We start from the raw sequence: 19,936 nt of genomic DNA on the forward strand, positions 1-19,936 counted from the left end.
CCTCAACTCAAACTCAAATAGGAGCTCAACTTCACTTCCTCATACACAATTCAGAATGGTACAAATGAGCTGCAACCAAGTGTCATTACTACAAAATAGCTGCAATATAACAAACCATCTAAAACTGCCTCAAGATGAACAAATTTGCAAAAGCTCTTCTTGAACAAATAAACCAAATCTTGTGTAACAATGCCACCAAAGAATATGCATCTAACCCACATAGCAATAACCAAAGGACAAACAATGTCCACTTAATAGATGTCAATGCTAGCCACAAACTATAGATCCAAACATCAGGGGTCCTAGCACAGCACAAGCAATCTCAAATAGCCAACTGCTCCAACTAAATGTCAACTGCCAAAAGTAAACTGACAACCACAAATATGACTTTAAACTAAAAGAACACACAATCTGAGAGAATACCTGATGGTAACCATACCCCTCGAACAGAATGAAGTCACAAAGAGATCTTCATAATGGAGATACACTTGAGAACAGACCAACGTCTCTAAAGGACCAAAGGAGATAATGCATAGTAACACCAACATCTCCAACCAATTGAAGAATCCAAAGAACATGAATGAGAGAAACCAACAGATGAACAAACCTCTCACAACAAATTGAAGTCTTTCATAACCAACAAGTCTTGGACAAAGGAGCAACAATAGATTAGCTTGCAAACCGACCAGTAGGACCAACTTCAATCTACAAAGTGCATCTCATCCACAATAGGCAACTCTAGAAATCAATTTTTATGCATTCTTGAGCCTAAGTAGTTGCATACAAAACCACATATGGATTTCTTGTACGAGCTTGGCTCATATACTAATTTAAAATGCAACTAAACTAAATGCCAAATGTTACCCCAAATTTCACAATATACCATACCTAGATGGTAGCAGCTGATGATTCCTCATTCTCATAGCAGCAAACAAATAAAAGGAATCTTCACAAAGGGGCTAATTATATTGTCAACACAATCACATCATCAACAGTCTCAAAATTGTGGCTATCTGCGTTATCTCAAGAAGCAAATGATTGAATGATGCACCAATATGTAGTACATCCTCTCATAGTAGCTTGGACAATGGCTGAAATATGCTACTCAAATAGTGGATAACCGATGACAATAGTCTCCACCTCAAATGTTACATGCCCACTACACATTCAATCTCTGATCAGAACAACTAACTGAACTCCACATAAAGTAGAACATAATGCATACTAGCATAATAGAGCAAAGATTGTGAAGCAAATTATGGTCACCGGACAAACCAACAATCAGATAAGGGTAAGAAATGTATCACCACAATCAACACCCCTAAACTCCATAAATCAACCAAAAGGATCCAACAAACTGCCAAACCTCCAAAATGCCCAAAAGAACATAAAAGATCATACCTCCTCCAATAGTCTGCAATTAGTCACTGTAGAGAATGAATGAATCACCAAGTGGCAAGCCAATGTAACAAGCTCAACCATGTATGGGAAAGCATACAATGAGATTTCACAAATTAGTGTTATGTTTATCTTCTGAACATCACCACTGTGGTGTAATGGTGAACCATGCTAGCAAATCAAATTCTCCCAAACAGAACCAAAAGCCATAAAGTGTCCAAAACATAACAAGAATGCCGCATAGCAGTACAACTGAAGCTATTCAATTCTTAATGCGACCCAACGCTTCATCAAACTATAGGATGTACAACTGAGTGATCCTTAACCACCATGTGATGGCTCAAATGAAATAAGTCCCCAAAGAGCTGAGTAACAATAATCAAGAGTTATCTCAGTAAAATGAAATGATGCCTCAAATTAAGAGTAAACTTCCCAAATGCAAAATGTTGAATGAATAGAACTAACCCATGTCTAAACACTGAGGCATTCATGAACCAAAGAGAAGCCTCTCATACACAAGGCTAGATCAATAGAAGCAATTCATACCATAATATCAAGATTGTCTCAACTAATGAGTATGCTTCTCAAATGGTCAAGGCTAACAGAATAGAAGCAACATGTACCAAAATAGCAAGACTATCACTAAGTGATGAATATGCTTCACACATGTACAAGGCCAACTGAATAGAAGCAACTCCAACATCTAGCATTGAGATACACCACAACTATACTCAGTCATATCAAACTATACCAAGCCACAAATATAGAATGACACTAGTGATATCAAATCTAACATGAAGTGGAAGCAACTGAGGCTGCCCAACAAATGCAATGAACCACCGGACGCATTGATCAAATTTCTTCAGCACAACAACTAACTGTGAGCACAAGAGTACTACCAATAAACATCCTGATTTTGACTGGGGACATACTAGATAACTCTGCATGACAAGCAACTGCCCTGCAAACTGAACCTTAGAAATAGGATCATAAATGGTAATCACAATCAATGCAGATAGATGATATTGGCAAATAGAACCAAAATTCCAACCGGTAGTGTGACTCAAGATACAAAAAACTACAACAATTGAATATGGTAGCACTGCTTAGATTCACCCAACTGGTAGAAACAACAGAGAGTATCAAATGTGTCATCCACCTCAAATTTCCAAGATTGCCAAAGAAGAATCTCAAAAGTGTCCAATAGCATTGCAATGGCAAATCTCAAATATTTCTAGAATAGGAATTTCCAACAGCTTCCACAATTTTTCCATAAGCATTACCACCAATATGAATCACTACTACAGATCTCGGCCTCTCCCTGGCCGGCGCTACATAGCAAGCGAGAGGGGCAGCGCCTCCTCTCCCGTCCGCCCCCTCCAAGATCCGCCAGTGGTCCCAAGCGGCTGTGCGAGACGGCGGCGGCGTGGCTCGCCATCAGCGTGTAGCGGCGACAGGGCGTGTGCAATGGCGGCGACGCGGCTCCGGGCTTCCCATCGGCATGACGGCGGCGTGACCCAATGGCGCGTGGCGTGCCGCCGTGTGCAGAGCTGTTTTTCTTTTTTTTCTCTTTTCTCCCATTTTTTTCTTGGCAAAACTGTGTTCACATGGAAGCTCAGTCAGTTCGGTTTATAACCGAAACCAAACTGAATTTGCCGAGTACCGAACTGCTCGGTTCTAAGAAATTTTAGAAAATGAATGGTTCTTGTTTTTAGGGAACCCAATTTTGCACAAAACTGAGGAACCAAACCGATCGATTCAGTTAGAACTGAATGCCTAGGCGTATGTGCGGCTGGCTGGTGGGGCTTCTCGGGATTAAATTAAGTTTTTTTTAGCTATTTTTGACCCGATTTTGGGATTTCTGGAAATCATTATCACCGCCGGCTGGTAACACAAACCGGTGATAACCTATCATCACCGCCGGTGATGACCATTCTTATCACCAATGACTTTCACTGCCGAGGACCAAAATCGGCGGTGATGAGGGGTTTGGAACCGGCGGTGATGAAGATTCTGTAGTAGTGAATAACGCCACGCTCAATCAACAAGACTATAACCCACCACAACTCTCTATGGAAATATTCTAAAGCGACCTCTTTAACAAGATAAAAATAAAGCACCAACCATAGATATAACATATTGGGTTAAGTCTCAATTCCATCATATGACCGGGAGATTGCAAACAAATAATTCATGCTGGGCCAAGGACAATTTTTCAAGATTTGCAAATTGATCAAATGCACTACCAAATTGGGTGACTTTTTCTTTTTTTTCTTTTTCGACACAAGAGCTTCATGCTTGCTCAAATAAACAACATGAATTTCATCATACAAATGCCGCACAAATTGTCTACCTTGAACTAGCACCAGTAATTGATAAAAAAAACATGGCAAATATGAAATTCGATGAACACAAATATGTTTCTAAGGTTCCACAATTCTAGATAACATTATCAAATACCAAATGACATTACAACATGATTCATGAAAGTTTAACCGTCCAAAATACTAAATTAGTAGCAAATGGTAACTAATAAGTAGAAAATAACTAATTAAAGTGTCACTGTTGTAGTGCAATTTCAAGGACAAATAGCGGCAAAAGTCGTCATAACGTTAAAAAGACCAATAGCTTAGCGGCAGGCTTCTCCCACCGCTATAGTGTGGCTATAGCGCCGCTATTTTTTTCTATGCATCCATCACCTTGGTCGATCTCTTCAGTAGAGGAAACTGAGGTCTTTTATTTGGTAACATTTGCAGCACCCAGAGGGGGGGGGGGGGGGGGGGGGGGGAGCTAGTCTCTGCTGTAGTGTAGGCCTTCTCAAGTGGCAGGAAGCCTTGCTGATTCGGTGGATCATCTACTCGGCGAAGAACCTGCTCAGAGTCAGGAACAAGGTACGCAACTTCCACGGAAACTGATTTATTATTACTTGTAGCAATCGTAACTACTTTATCTGTCACAGAAACAGAGGCGGAGGCTTGGGTTCCATACAGTTTCTAATTTTCTACTGTCTTCCTCTGCCATGAACTATAATACTCCCTAGGTCCCTAAATAACTACTGTTCTCTCTTTCAGAGAAATAACCAACTAATTTTATATAAAAATATTAATATTATGGTACATAATTAATATCATTAGATAGACCGTCGAATCTATTTTTATAATAAGTTTATCTGGAGATACAAATGTTGCACGTATTTTCTATAAATCTAGTTAAACTTACGGTACGATAACAAAAAACGACAGTTATTTAGGAATGGAGGGAGAATGTAAAAGCACTACTTTTGATTGGACTGCAGTCTACAGAAACCAATGGTGATTCTCTAGTTTTCATATTATTGTTCATTCAGGAAAAAAAAAAGTAGTTTGAGTCTCAGACTTGTTATTAGCAAGCTAAGAGGTTGGATATTTTCTGCAAGGTTTAAAGACTGGCAAAAAAAAATTAGGTATTACATCGCTCGATAGTAGGATTTACTGATCTCTACCTCTGTTTAGTGAGGTTGTCAAATAATATATTTTCTTATATTTCTACTTTTATACTTTCAGTTAGGATCTTTAATTTACTTGACAATTTATAGGACAATCAGAATCCATATGGAAATTGAATTGAAGTGCTATTTTTCATTACTTTTTTTTCTGAATGTTGGATATTTATTAATGTTATTTATATTTTGCTTCCCAACTCGCACGGAAGTTAAACTAATTATTCTTAAATTTTTAGTTATTATTAATTGTAGCTTACATGGACTATTTGGTCTCTAGGTTATTATATGATCATAATATAATCAAATTGTTGTCTTTTTTATTCATTTTGTAATTCAGCCCTTGATAGCAAACATGGTGGACCTTGTAAATGTTTTACTAAGATAATAAAATAGACTAGAATATCGATTCCAACCGGTCGTATGTGTGCTGTTAGTTATATATTTTTTTCTTTAGGAACATTAGTTAAATGACTGATTACTCCAGACCCCTTTACAAAAATAAATAAAAAATATATGTCCAACTATACATGGATTGAGCATTCCATTCAAACCGGAAATTCAGTCCCATAAAATGGCAATGAAGTTGTAATAATCCGCTAAACACTAGAGTGACTGCTCATATAGATTTATCCTAGTGAACATGGTTTATTTAACTAGTCCATCAACTTGTGCTCCCGCATAGGCTACAACCTAAGAGAAATAAGTTTTAAGAGTTCATGAACAAATTTAATACTTACAACTAAACATAATTGCTTACTATTGTGTACTCACTCTTTGTTTAGTTTCTAACACAACACTTATATAAATATTTTGTAATCTCTATCCGATTGTAATAAACTTACCAATTATTCTATATGTTTTTTTTTCATCCATGTTTTATAGCTTTTTTCCGTTTACATCACACTACCATGTGTCTCTAGTATGTGTTTAGTTGATACCTTAGCTTAAGTTATGTCAGCTCTTTTTACAACACATGGGCTATTACATCATGGATCTAAATTTTGGTTTTCAAATATGAATCATATGGACCTAGAGGTGCTATCAAAGTACTGCAAGTCCTTTCGTTGTCCCTCCTACTTAGGGTAGTTGCAATGTGCTGTCAGCTTGTTTGGTTGTGCCTCTATGGGGTGAAGCCAGGGTTTGGGGGGTTTCTTGACTGACAAAAGGTTGCGTTCCTTTTTGATACAATACCGTGGGACAGTCTTTCCCCACCATCCGAGTTTTTATACATTTTTATGGAAAACTCCTATTCTATTTTATTAAAAATATGGATTATAGGTTTAGATTATACTCTTAGTTACTCCCTCCGTCCCCGAATATAAGACATGATTTGACTTGGTGTGGTCTTCAAAAACATATTTTGACCTATAAGTTCTCTTATAATATATAATTTATAGGAACAAAAGTTTAACTATTAGAAAGTATTTCTAAATATAAATCTAATGTAACTACTTTTGTAATATAAACTTTTGATATAATTAGGCTAATTGTTAGTCAAAGGTAACAAAGTTTGAATTTTGAAATACGTGCATGCCTTATATTCAGGGACAGAGGGAGTACTACAATGGCACAAACTATAACTTTAGTCTACACTATGGCACTCAAGATGTTGAATTTATTTCTTTATCGAAGTTTATGTGCATCATAGTTTTTTAATAAAAATATATGAAACTATCAATTAGATATGTGACAATGTTTCAGTTAAAATGCATGGTATAATTATGTAAGTAATAACTATATACTTTATTATTATGGAGTATTCTACAATTTAAAATAAACTTTTGTTATATGTATGTAATTCGCTAAGGGAACTTTTTTATGTTTGCTAAACCACATAAAAATATAGTTATTGCTCATGCACGCATATATATATTTAGCCTGCATAGTGGTACACAACATGTATGTTCAATTTGAGTTAGTTTTTTTTTATATATCGGTTAAAGTTGGTAATTTAGAAACATAAAAGACTTACTTTATGCTTATTTAATTTTTATCGTAATACATCCATATACACACACTTACACTAACTTGACACCTCAGTCAGTCCATAAAGCACTCTAGGTCAAAACCGATTCAACCACAGCTGTGTTGACTTATAACAATCACTCATCACACGATGTCAAGGGGACTTATCGATCGACCTTGTCAATTGTCATCTCAACATGGGATGTGTTACAATTACCCATCCTCTTGCCATAGTCGTGGCCCCTGGTCCACTATATGACAGGTTGATTATTCAAAATGCATTTACATATACAAAAAAAAACTACACCTAACTATGTACTTATAACACTACTACACAAACGAATATGCGCAGCATTGCACTTTTGCACTCCGTGGCGGGCACCTATTTTTGCCCACTGCGGTAAATCCCACGATTTACCGCGGCGGGCATTTTTTATTTACCGCAGCGGGCACTTTTGCCCGCCACGGTAAATCGATTTACCGTGGCAGACATATTAAGATGCCCGCCACGGTAAATACCCTATTTACCGTGGCGGACAACGTTAAAAGCCCGCCACGGAAAAGGCCTAGGCCCATCAGGCCCAAGCTGGCCCGATATTCATCTGCACGTATATATAGGTATACTTAGGGTTTCGGGGGGCGCAGTCAGCCTCCCCACTCTGTTCCTGTCGCGCAGTCGGCCTCTCTTCCTCCCCACTCTCTTCCTCCTCCCCCTCTTCCTCCCCACTCTCTTCCTCCCCATGCGCTCCAGGTCAGGCCGCCCCGACGGCGGCGGTGGAGGCCCCGACGGTGCCCCTTCCTCTCCCTCCTTCGGCCGGCGGTGGAGGCCCCGACGGCGCCCCTTCCTCTCCCTCCTCCGGCCGGCGTGGAGGCCCCGACGCCGGCATGGAGGCCCCGGCGGCGGCGACGGATCCGGCGCAAGGTGTGGAGCCCTCTTTCTTCTCTCTCAGATCAATGGTGGATCTTGTCCCTCTCACACTCGCACCCTTGCAGATCCCCGACGATGGTGGCGAGCAGCGGCGACGGGTGCTCCTCCGTGCACGGTGGCGAGCAGCGGCGTGGCCCGTCCGGCGCGGATCCACGGCGGGGCGGCGCCAACCTGCCGCGACGGCACGGATCCACGGAGGGGCGGCCCCAACCCGCCGCGACGGCACGGATCCATGGAGGGGCGGCCCCAACCCGCCACGACGTCGCGGATCCACGGCGGGGCGTCGTCTCCCTCCCACCCAATCGACGGCGGCGCAGATCCGGTGGGCGTGGCGCCCACCCCGGCCCTTCCTCTCCCTCCGGCGGTGCGGCGGGTTGGAGCTGCGGCGGATCCAATCGACGGCGGCGGCGGGATCTAGGTTCAGTGCGGCCTGGATCCAAGCCCGTGTGGGCTTTTTTTTTTCCTGAACGATTTGCCGCGGCGGGCGTTCTTATGTGGCCGCCGCGGTAAATCGATTAACCGAAGCCACGATTTACCGTGGCCTTTCGGCGGCGGTGGACCGGTTTGCCCGCCGCGGGGAACCCAAAATGCCTGACACGGATAAATATTCTGTAGTAGTGTAATCATTCTTTTCATACCGGAAGTGAAATCTCATAAATTTCAATGAAAAATTAGTCTGATAAACAATAGAGTGACAGTTCAGTGATCTAGTTAAGTCTGATCATGGTTTATAGGCATCATTCCGATCCTTACATTATGTATGCCTCTTCTCTTTTCAAGGGTACTTATCGCGTCATGGGGAGTGTGGAGCAGCTCTTGGGAGGAAATGCAACGTCAATAACCTTGTTGCATTATCAGCTGATAGATCTATGGAGAAGTCCTAGGGGGACAGTGCTCCGTATTGAGGCATTAGCACTGGTGGCGATTGCCCTCTCCTTCTTCCTTGCTATCTTTGGGTCTTGCCACCGTTGGTCCAATCGCTGGATCATCCAAAAGGGCTTCCTGGCTGCACAAGTGTTATCTATATGTCTTGGGACTTACAGCATTGACCTAATGAAGTCTTCATCGGTGAAGAGCGAGATGTATGCCATATGGGCTGTGTCCTTATTCGCCCTCATTAGTTGTGTCGACCCAGTCACAAGCTACAATGGCCTTGACTACAAAGAGCCCATTCTCGAGGATGATATTTCAGCTTTGCCTCTGCTGTGGATATGTCCTGCTGATGAGCGTCTCAAACATCTCCGGTGTTGTTGGTAACTTAGCCATCGGCGTACTGTCTGCCCTCACCTTCATCAACGGCTTTCATAGGTCACTTGCGCTTGTGCTGCCAAGCAGAATGCGGGACAAGCTAGGAGAACTTAGTTTTTATGGTTTTGAAGAACCATCTGCTTTAGCAGGTGCAGCTGGTGGTAGTATACTTCGAGTCAATTTACCCCTTCCTGCTGACGGTTTGACACGCGTTGGTCTGCTTTTAGAAATACTAGCCATTGCTGTCCGCGCTTCACTGCGGGTGATGTGCTTGGTATAGGTGGCTCATATGTTTAATATGTTCCTCATCGCGTTGGTACGAAAGGTTGGTCTATTTGGTACATTAAACGGGTAAATACGGGAAGGAAATATAACATGGCTGTTTTCATTACAATGTTGTAAACGAACATAGAGGTTGGTTGTCATTACATAGTGCCTATTGTAGGCCAGCAAATCAATGACATGTTAGTGGAAAGAAGTATTTGATGGAGTTGGACTCAAGCAACTAAGACACTTAGATTCAAAGCACAACATTGGCTAGGATTGCATTATAGGTGAAAAGAGCAAAAACTACAACACAAGGCCCTGTTCGCGTGCCCTTAAACCCAGCTTGATCCGCTTCTTTTTTCATCCAGAATAGTGTTTTTCTCTCACAAATTCCTCCAGATTCATCCAAATTCCTCCAGAATTCCTCCAAGCGAAACGTGAGGGTTTACAAAAGAGTGAATTAGGATCCACTTTTCTTAGGCAAAACTACAACACATTTCGTAAATCTGGAATCACACGAAAGACTACACGGCGTCGAACACTAAATTACACCGGGATTTAAAGTTACATGGTTAAGAGCAACCTAGTATAACCAAGGCTTAGTCCAGAAGTCGGGATAGACGAGGGCAATGGAGAAACAACAAGATAATGATTATCCAAAACATGGCGTATGACCAACAGATCCAGAAACAGGAGACTGAGAAGTAAAACATCGTTAACCCTAAGACCAAACTAACCAACGGTAGACTTGAACTTCTTTGAAAACCAGATCCTTTCTTCTCAGATTACACCATCACCTCTGTCAGACGAACCTAGTTCCACAATGACGACTGGATCTCTTAGCTCTGCTTCAGATTCGAGAGGGATGAGGATGAAGGAGAAGAGGAAGGACCAAGGGCATCTTATAGTGGCGAACGTAGATAGGGCGCAGCGCACCGAAAGTGGAGATGGCATGGATGGGATACACTGCTGGTTCACGTTGTGGGGATACAGTCGGCCATGGCGTGCTTCCTGCGCAAGCGAGCGGAGGGGGATAAAGGAGAGGAGAGAGGGTTCGCTCGATGAGGGAGGCGTGCAGGCGGCCTTGTCCCCAAAAGAAGAAAGAAGGGAGGAGGGTCCGGTACGGGGACGAGGGCGAGTGTCAAAAGCGGACCGGAGGACGGGAAAAGTAGAAGCGCACAGTGCACGAGGACGGCGAGTGTGGCATGATGTCGTGGCCATGCGAGGACAAGGTGCTAACGGGCCCGACACCGACGGCGTCCGCAGGGAACACGGTGACAGTGACCCGACGTGCGTAGTGTGGTCGAGCTGGGCACAGTGCTTGGGACTTGACATCCACTCAGGCTTTTCTAAGCACTCCCTACTATCCAAGACTAACTTTTCCTAGGTGTTCTTCTTTCCTTCCCTTCCTTGTCCACAATATGCGCCAACCTTTGTATGAAGTGAGATCGCAACATCTTTTCAGAATTATCTGAACCATGAGGATGCCAGTGACCTCTGTTCAGGCATGGCTCCCTTTGCTTTGCTCTGTTGTCTATCTATACCACACCCTGATACCCACATCTTTTTTTACCTTTTTTCGGTAAAACTATACCGTACTCGAGTGTTTCTCGAGCGGTGAGCACTCGATTTTCTACGGGTACGATCCAGAACCGATCCAGCACGGACAGCCTCCCGCGCCTGTGCACGACACGTGCTCTGGAGTCCCGCGCGCGTCGCCCCGAGGTGCATGGTCTGGTCCGCCTCTGCACCGACCAATTGCAGGTGCATGCATGGTGTGCTGTGGCGTGGTAGACCAGACCAGGGTCACCCGCTGCCATCAATCACCTTGCCCGCTGCATGAACCTATGCATGCATAACTATTTGTAGCGGTAGAGAAGTTTGACTTAGAAAAAAAGCAAAATAAATTTGGTCATGGTAGAGAAGTATAGGTTTCAGACTCTCGGAATGTCATCATGGAACAGTTTACTTCTAAAAACTGACACAATAGATTACTTCTAAAAACTGATACTAATAAAATACACTATAAACATCAATATAAGGAACAGCTCGATACAGCAGTGGCAACCTAAACAGCCTTCGAAGGAACAGATTAGCTGCATGAATGGCAACTAAAATGCATCTATGATACAGCAAAACACAATGCATGCGCGATGGTAAACCTTATATAGTTAATACCTGGCGAGGAATAAAGCAGCGAGAACCAAGATAGCGCTGAAGCAGAAGCATGTACAATGGAATAGCAAGGCGGGTAATTGTCATGCCTAAAATATATTGCGGGTGCAGAGGTTTTCTTGTGTCCCTGATGACACTTGTCATAATTTGAGGTACCCAAAAGGAGTACATCAGGAGAAGAAGTGGGCGTAAGAAATTGTGCAGCTCATACATTAGAAGGATTCCTCCCAAAAGAATGACATCTGCAGAGCACAAAGCAAATTAAAGAATACCTTAAAGTTGGATAAGAAAAAAGTAAAAATTTGTACCGTATGTGGAAGATGCAAACAAGCTCACATCTCTTGAAATAATGACATACTACTGTAAGTTCTTTCAAGTGTTTTTTCCCCTTGGTGGGGAGGGGGTAAGATATCTTGTATCAAGTTAACAAAGGAAATGAACACTCTAAAAGCTCTAACAGAATATCCAGGTTTCCATTTATAGCAAGCACCAAGTACTTCACCTACCAACTAAAACATGGGTAAATGTGATTTACATGCAGCAGGTAAGGGGGCAACAAAGGTATGCTGTAGACAAGAACCAGCTAACAGGGGAAAGGTCAGATTGATTGCACATGTAAGTTCTAATAGAAACAAATGTATGGCAAGAAGCATGCCACCACTCTGTATGCAAACTATGTTGATTAGGATTCATTCCAATCGGCATGATTCTTAGTGAAAAGAAACCAAATGAGCATAGTTACTACTTACAAAAGCGGCTGTAAAGTACAGACAGCTCTCGCCTCATCATCTCCCAACCTTCTCCACTGTTTAAAGGACTACTTGCTTTCCATATGGCGAGAAGGTACCTCATTTCAAAAATAGAAAATACAACAAATTTGAAGAATGCAGCCGTTGCGAAGGCGTTAAAGATTGACTCTGTAGAAAGTTAAACACATAAGAGTGTTATTCGAGTAAATTATAATCACAATGCAGAAGTGGTAATAAAAGTTAAGCAGGCCAATACTCCCTCCATGTCCCAATATAGTTCACTTTAGCTTTGTCCTATGCCAAATTTCTCTAACTTTGACCAGGTTTTTAGAATAATGCATTGAGTGACTGACCAGAAGGGAACTGAACATTGAAGAAAATATAACCAAATACAGACCACAAAGGCACAAATTCTTGAACAAAAAAAAACTGAAATCCTACTTGGTCATGTTTTAGTTTATTAGCAGATGTTACAAGTCAGAGAACAGAGCACAAACAAATTATGCAAGTCACAGTACTCACCAACCAATATCCCAGCAGTCAGGTGAAGTAGACAGAGATATGCATCCATGATAACTTGTTGGCCAATCATTAAAATAGAAACCTTAGCAGCTCCCTGTAAGCAATACATAAGCAACCCAAGCAAATGAGCTTGGAAGCCATGTAATGCAAGTGGTTTTGTTTTACTAAATGTTTCACAAAGGGAAAAGAAGCGCTTACGGATTGAGTGTTGCTATGCTCCATTTGTCTAATCAGCAGCAAAACTTGAAGGAAAGAGATCTACCATACCCTAGTTAAGGAATTCACAGACTGGACAGACCAATAAAGATAAAACCAACATAAAAAACAGGCACAGAGGATACAAAAGTGACCATCAGTGTGTAGCTAACTGCTTTGTTGTAATAAACTTCAACATTCAAAGAAGTTGCATTCAATAAGATAGGAGAGAAGCATTCCCCATCATCATGGACAGCTGGACTCTCCACCAAACCCTCCAAACGGTACTTCTCGTGTTCTCCATCTAGCTAAACAAAAAGTTTTTACAAAAGCACATACTATTTCAGCTGTAACTGAATATGAGGAAATTACCAACTAACAGTTTAGTATTGCCACATGTAAATTATGATGAAACACAACAAATTGATTGTGGAATAAAGGAATTACATACCATTTGGGTTAGATGACACACGAACAACCTTAGCAGCTATTTCTGTGTTGCAATGTTTCTCCATGTCATATGTGAGAGCTGATAAGGTGGAAATAACACACATCAAAAATTGCAGGAGGCGATATATAGTATTTGAGTGTACAATTTGAATCTTACAATTCTTCCTTTGGCTCTTCTCTTCAGAAGATTCTTGGAACACTTGAGAGGAGAAAATCCGCAGCTGTTACAAATCAACCAGGTAAAAGTATATTTCATAAACATGCTCATTAATTATAAGAGATCTTCTGGGTACTAGATAAATGCACATTTGATTTGAAGACAACTTAGACAAAGGTATGATGGATACCAAGAAGCTTGTGAAAACTCAGGAAGCAAAAACAGAATTTTGAATGATACATTATGAAATAATATCCATATGTACTACTCATCAAAAACAAAACAAGCTAAATCTGTGAGCTTACCAAATGGTATGGATTTGACAAAAAGTAATCCTCTTCCTGAAGTGGTTCACCATCTGCGCCACTAAAAAGTAAAAAGGACAAAATAAAGTTTCACTAGGTCATACAACAAAAGGAGGGCGTCTAAAATATTTATATTTAACAAGAAACTTTCCACGGGAGAATGAAATTCAAACAGACCTTCAGTTACAAAGAGAAAATAAGGCAGTTACCTGTTTGCTACCATGCGGAGTTGTCTAAAAGGCCATATGTACACTCCTTCTAACCTTATTTGAGCCACTCCACCATCGTGGGCATTGTCAATGACATCATGGAATGTAATTGAACCCTGAACATGTAAGGAAAGTAACCAGTGAGTACAACATACTGAGGAAAAGGATCAATCTTGCAACAACATCCATAATCATAGTTAGCTCAAGGGTTGGTCACCAGCACCCGCTTCCTCTCCTCCTCCCCCGCCATTTGCACAAAAAACAATCAGATTCATCACATTTGCACAAAAAACAATCAGATTCATCGTGAAAACAAAATTTCTGAAATCAAGCACATCAGTAGCAGTTGAGAGAGAGACAGAGAAAGAGAGAGAGCCGATGCTCTTCAGATCCAGGATGGGAGATGCTATTCGCAAAAAGAAAAGACAGAATCTGCTCCTCCGTTGGCCACCAGAGACCCAGGACGCCGGATCTTGCTACCGGGGGAGAACCAGGACGACGCCGCCATCGCTGTTGTGGTGCAGTCGTGCAGGGCCACTACCGGTCGCCGGGGAGCCATGCCGTCCTGGTTGAGAACGCGATTCGATGACACCGCCGCCAGAGGAGACCACGCCACCAGGGAACGCCGAGCGCGCGGGCCTAGGCATGCCATCGCAGAAGAGGAGGAGCAGCTTCGGAGTGCTGGCCACCTGCCGCCGATGCGTCCGGCCTCCTGCGGGGGAAGCCGGGGGATCCACCCATCAGTGCAGCCACCAACCACGGCACGTAGACGCAGAGACGCCACCGGCAGCGTGAGGGCCGCTGACACCATCGATGGGGTGGAGGATGAAGGCCGGAGCTCGAAGAGGATCAATCCACGGCGCCCCTGCACGGATCCTCCTCATCACCGGAGGGAGCAAACTTTGTAACTCTTCTTTTTATCAATAAAAATTAGTGAGGCTCGTGGTAATTGATTCAAAATAAATTTTGTTGTGCATCGTACAAGCTACTTGTTCTGCATTTCTAAAAATGTATCAGGCCCAATTAGTAGTTATCTCTAGGAGAGGCTCCACTAAACTGTACCGAACGAGGATCCTCACTCTCTATAAAGGGTACACCAACTTTAGAAGTTGTACAGCAAGAGTTTAACTTTCTAATCATGTGGCGTAAGAAAAAAAATGTGGAAGGGATGTATAGTACACCTCTAATCTTTCCAAAGTGCATCCTCAAAGGTGTAGTAATTAACAAAAGGGCGGAGAGCCTATATGATTAAGAAAATACAGATTTCACCCCCAAAAAAAAAGAGGCATACAGATTTATTTGATCCCTATGCATCAATCAGCCACCTGCATCTAAATGGAAACACATGTATTCTGTACCTGTCATGCAGCAATCCACTGAATCATGCTCTTGATTCCAGGGTTTCCACCAAAAGCACCACAACCCCAATTTCCTGTTGAAACTCCTATGTACTCATTGGAATTGATACTTGGAAAGTCACCCTTGTTGTGTGAATCCTGAACAGTATTTAAAAATGGAAAACATAATCAGCAAATATATGACACATCTGTCATACCTCTGATGCTATGCATATACAGGCTTAATGTTTGGGCATTTCTTGAGATTACAGCACCAGAGTGCCATTTTTTTATCCGCATTTAGTTACATCATTGGCAGAACACAAGAAAGAAACTAAAAGTTGCAATGTTGACTAAGGCCATATTGGCTGCAAAAATAAAAGGAAAGCGCTGTTGAGTGAAACTCAATGGAGTGATTAGTTAAACAACCTGGAAAAGCTTCACATAAAGCTGGTTTTTGATTGAACGAAAAATCCACAAGAAAGCCTTGTTCACTTCCCTGAACAAAGGATAGTTAGAAACAGTGGAACCATAAATATTATCTGCTTACAAAGGATATCATCACTGACAACTGTGACATTCAAAAAAAGTAACTTATTACCTTAGGAGACAACCAGATTCATAGTGTAACCTAGCTGGACAATCCAAAGCATCAATTGCCGCTATCCTAGTTCTCCGTCTCCCCATTGAATCAAAGGGTTCGGTATCTAAATAGTCATCGACAAAGTGGAAGGAGGAACCATAACTGCAAGGAGAAACAGGTACTGAATTCATAGTATCACACAAGGGAAATCATACAAGGATCATATCAGTCACTTCATCGAATCTATGAACTAAATTAAGCAAAAGGTGGATAGGGTTTTCACTAACCCCATATACTGTGAGAACCGTTGTGCACCAAAAATTTCTATAGCCTCATTATCTTCCATAGAAGCCATGAATAGCATACCCACAATCAATTCGGGGTTTATCATGAAGCGGATCTCTTCCTGTACCATAGAGGAAAACACAGAGTGGTTACACAAAACCACAAGAGAGCATTGTAACATATGTAATCTATTTGAAAAGTTTTCAATTCACAGCAGAACGCGAAGGACTTTTTTAAGCACAAATAGGAAATGGTGGATAAATTGCAATTCATACTGTGCTGATGCACAAATTCATCTGAAAACTGCTGAAAATGAACATCATCACATGATCACACAGACCCTAACCAAAGTAGTTGCTACGAAATCTAAGATTGGGTAAACTAAAAATCTGCCAATCAAAAGAAAGGTACCTGCACACAACCCCTGGAAAGGGCACCTCCTCCCAAATATTTATTTGCAAAGTCAACTTGAAGAGCTTCTTGTTCCTCATCTTCTATAAAACCTGAGGAAAATACCTACTAATGAAAAGGAACCAGATAATCAGAAAAATTTATAACCTGAAAGCAATTTTATAACCATTACAACACAAACATATTACTCAGTATCAGTAAATCAGTATACAGTGGTCTCTTACCTGGAATTGGCAGAGGGGTGCACTAGATGCCAACCACGCATGGATGTCAGGGTAGGGAATGCTATCAGAGAGGCCTCGGCGGGGAAGAACTTTGCGCTCAAACGAAACGAAACCAGTAGGTGTAGAATCAGTCACCATCTCGAAACAGCAAGGCACCTCACTTTGTGCTCCTGGCTTTGCGATCGGTGAATCAGCGCCCTGCAATCGGTGAACAGAACATGAACATAGGTACTCGCGTCGTCGTGGGCGCGGATGTACTCGAGGCATTCCTGGTGACAGTAACAGGGAACAGAAAATTAACACATCATTCAAGTAAACAAAAAACACCCTTTCCAAATGGCAACCGATGAACCACCACTTATATGCAAAAAAAATCATAGCCAACTGGCAACGAAAAACTGGTAGCGCTTCCAGATCAATTCACCGTACACTCAAAAGAAACGACAATAATAAGAGAGTACAATATCTAAGCTGCAACGTGCAAGCATTGTTTTACTCCTTTTCTAATCATGCTGCCAGAAAATTCCATGTGGTGCCTAGCAAGAAATGAATCACCATCCGCCAAGTACCTTTTTGCTGCAAAAAGCCCAGCATGATGTTACCTTTTAACAAGACAAGTTGCATTTAGTCTTTTATTTTACAGCTATCAGTCAGTCAGCATTACAAAACAATCATCTAACAGACGAATGATGTTCTGTTTGTAACAAAAAAAGGTAAATTGTGCAAGAAACAATATAGATGGTGATATAAAAAATACTACTACACGCTGAGCTGATTCTACCATAAGATGGAACCACCATGCTGAAGAAGTCACACAAGCTATTAAAGCAATGCATAGTAAGGTAATCTCGAATGGCCACTGCACAAACATAGCTAAACAATGGAATTGATCTTAGACATGAATAATGCACTCAGGTTCCAGATTTAAAAACTTTAGCACCAAAATAATAGACTATTCAATGGGAATCTACTAATCTCAGTCAGTTCCTTCTGATACTTCTTTAATCATAAACTTTTCTGTAAAATCTAATGGCATTCTAGAATTTTTTCTGTAAAAAACCTATTCCATAAACCTGCACTGCATGCAGCAAGCTTACTGAGGAGGATTCAAGCTTGATTGTTTCGTCCTTGGTCCCATCAACCTCAAAGAGTGTTCTGCAACCCAATTGAGCTCCTTACTGATGTGCAAATACACAAAAAAACGATGAACAGATGGTGAAAAGATGTTGTTAAAGAGTTCTAACTTACCATTGATAGGCAACAACAAAACAAACATGAGGTAGTAATCCGTTGTCGTTGGCTCGTTACAGGTCACGCACATGGCCATCAGCTCCTCACAGGGCAGGGCAGGGCACGGAGACGAGGTTGTCGTAGGGGAGGGCAGCGGTTCTGCATCAGCCATCAGCACCTCCAAGGGGCATCGGCGGTCTGCTTCTTTTGTCTAATCAACCCCGGCTGCTAACTCTCAGGACTAGAGGACAAAGGATCTACGGCTAAAAAGAGCATGGATTCATGGAATCAGTAGATCAAAGCAAAACGAAACCAAAATTGAAGGATGAGAGATCCATGGAATCAGTAGATCGAAACAGATTAAAATTGAAGGGGGCGGATCAGACTCAGGGATACCTTTGCGTACGTTTTCGTGCGCGTATGGCCCTTGGCAACCGGATCCACACGCCCACCAGCAAAGTTCCAATGCTACTCGGTAACCAATGGTTCCGAAAGGGGAAAACACAGGGGGAGAAAGGGAACCGAAAGGGGGGAATGGCAAGCATACCAAGGATCGTGCGCCACGAGCTCGCAGATTTCGATGTTCTTTGCCCAATCCATCTCCTTGAGTTTGTCGCTCGTCGCCGCCTTCACCATTTCCGCAGCCATCTTCTCCCCGTGCGCCTCCGTCACTCTATTACCCCTCTCACTCACGAGCAAATCCAGGCCCGTATTCCACAGCGCCGGGCGAGGAAAAGGGCGAGAAGAAATCCCTGCCTCCTGCAACGAAGCTATTCCGAGCGTAAAGATCGCGCTTTTGAGCATAAACCGCAGCCTGCGAGCAAGGAAAGAAGCATTCTGCCCGAGCCGAAAGAACGAGGAGAGGGAGATGCAATCTGGAGCTACAAGATCACATTGGCGGGAGCAGAAAGCGAGGGAAGTGGTAGCGCGCACGAACCTAGATCGGCCGCAGGTGCACCCGCGACGCGACGCGCTGCTAGTGGATTTTGGCTGGCGACGGTGGTGGCGCGGCCATGGCGCCGGCGGCACGCGCAGTGATCTCAGTCGGAGGAGGATGCGGCGTTGTGCACGGTGGCGGCGACGGCGAGGCAGGAGATGTTGTCGGCGCGCTCGATCCAGAGGCGCCGGTGGCTGCACCGCGCCGTCGTCTGCATGTAGCTGGGCTGGCGGAACACCCGGCCTAGGTAGTCCCTGGTGGTGGGCAGCGCGGCGACGAGCTTGAAGGCGTTCTCGGAGCGGGAGCGGCGGGAGACGCGCCAGACGCGGACGTGGCCGTCCTGGTGCGCGGAGAAGACCCGCCTGCCCGCGGCCGCCAGCGCCTAGAACAGCTGCTCGCCGCGCGCCACAGCAGCAACGCCGCCTCCGCCTCCGCGTGGGAGCCCCGCTCGAACAGCGGCGCTACGCCGCCACGCCCGCTGCGCGCTCCCCCCGCGCCGCCGCGCCACCTCCGCGTGGGGCCCGCCCTAGGCGAGGGCGCACGCCGGCAGCGTGAGCGAGGCCTCGCTCGCGCTGGGGTCCTCCTGTGCCAGTGGCCGCTGCGCCGGAACCGCCTGGCCGCGCCAGAGCTCCTGCGCCGCTGCTGAGAGTGAGGGAGGGAGTAGAGGATAAGTGTGAAGTCCGCCAAATAGTACGCATGCTCCAGTTCATTGAATGCATGCCGAGAATTCATTGAATGGACGGTGCCGACCACCCACGCTTTCCTAGGCCCCAACATACGTACTCGCATGCGTGCCGACAAAGCCATCGGAACACATGGACGAAGGCTGGCTGTAACGTGGTTCATCTGAGTCGTGGAATTTCGATCTAACGCACCAAAT

The 19,936-nt window shown here is 43.4% G+C and overlaps 1 protein-coding gene and 1 pseudogene across 1 annotated transcript; both read right to left on the reverse strand.

The window, feature by feature from the left end:
- Positions 1-11,560: 11,560 nt before the first annotated feature.
- LOC136476086 (transmembrane E3 ubiquitin-protein ligase FLY2-like) lies at positions 11,561-14,388 on the reverse strand. Its single transcript, XM_066473764.1, has 10 exons — positions 14,267-14,388; positions 14,050-14,165; positions 13,841-13,901; positions 13,536-13,599; positions 13,380-13,457; positions 13,075-13,232; positions 12,932-12,991; positions 12,734-12,827; positions 12,310-12,379; positions 11,561-11,704 (listed from the first exon to the last, which is right to left on the reverse strand). Exons 1-10 carry the CDS (start codon positions 14,297-14,299, stop codon positions 11,668-11,670), a joined length of 771 nt encoding a protein of 256 aa, XP_066329861.1. The 5' UTR covers positions 14,300-14,388; the 3' UTR covers positions 11,561-11,667.
- A 418-nt stretch (positions 14,389-14,806) lies between these two features.
- On the reverse strand, positions 14,807-18,755 carry LOC136468787 (poly(ADP-ribose) glycohydrolase 1-like; annotated as a pseudogene).
- Between the last annotated feature and the right edge of the window lie 1,181 nt (positions 18,756-19,936).

The sequence above is a fragment of the Miscanthus floridulus genome, chromosome 8, assembly GCF_019320115.1.
Source record: "Miscanthus floridulus cultivar M001 chromosome 8, ASM1932011v1, whole genome shotgun sequence".
NCBI lineage: Eukaryota > Viridiplantae > Streptophyta > Magnoliopsida > Poales > Poaceae > Miscanthus > Miscanthus floridulus.

Coding starts and splice junctions, on each gene's coding strand:
- LOC136476086 (XM_066473764.1), bottom strand. CDS start 14,299: ATGGCGGGGGAGGAGGAGAGGAAGCGGGTGCTG. Junction 13,458..13,535: donor GAAGAGCCAAAGGAAGAATT/GTAAGATTCAAA, acceptor CCACCTTATCAG/CTCTCACATATGACATGGAG. Junction 11,705..12,309: donor TTTTCTATTTTTGAAATGAG/GTACCTTCTCGC, acceptor TGTGCTCTGCAG/ATGTCATTCTTTTGGGAGGA.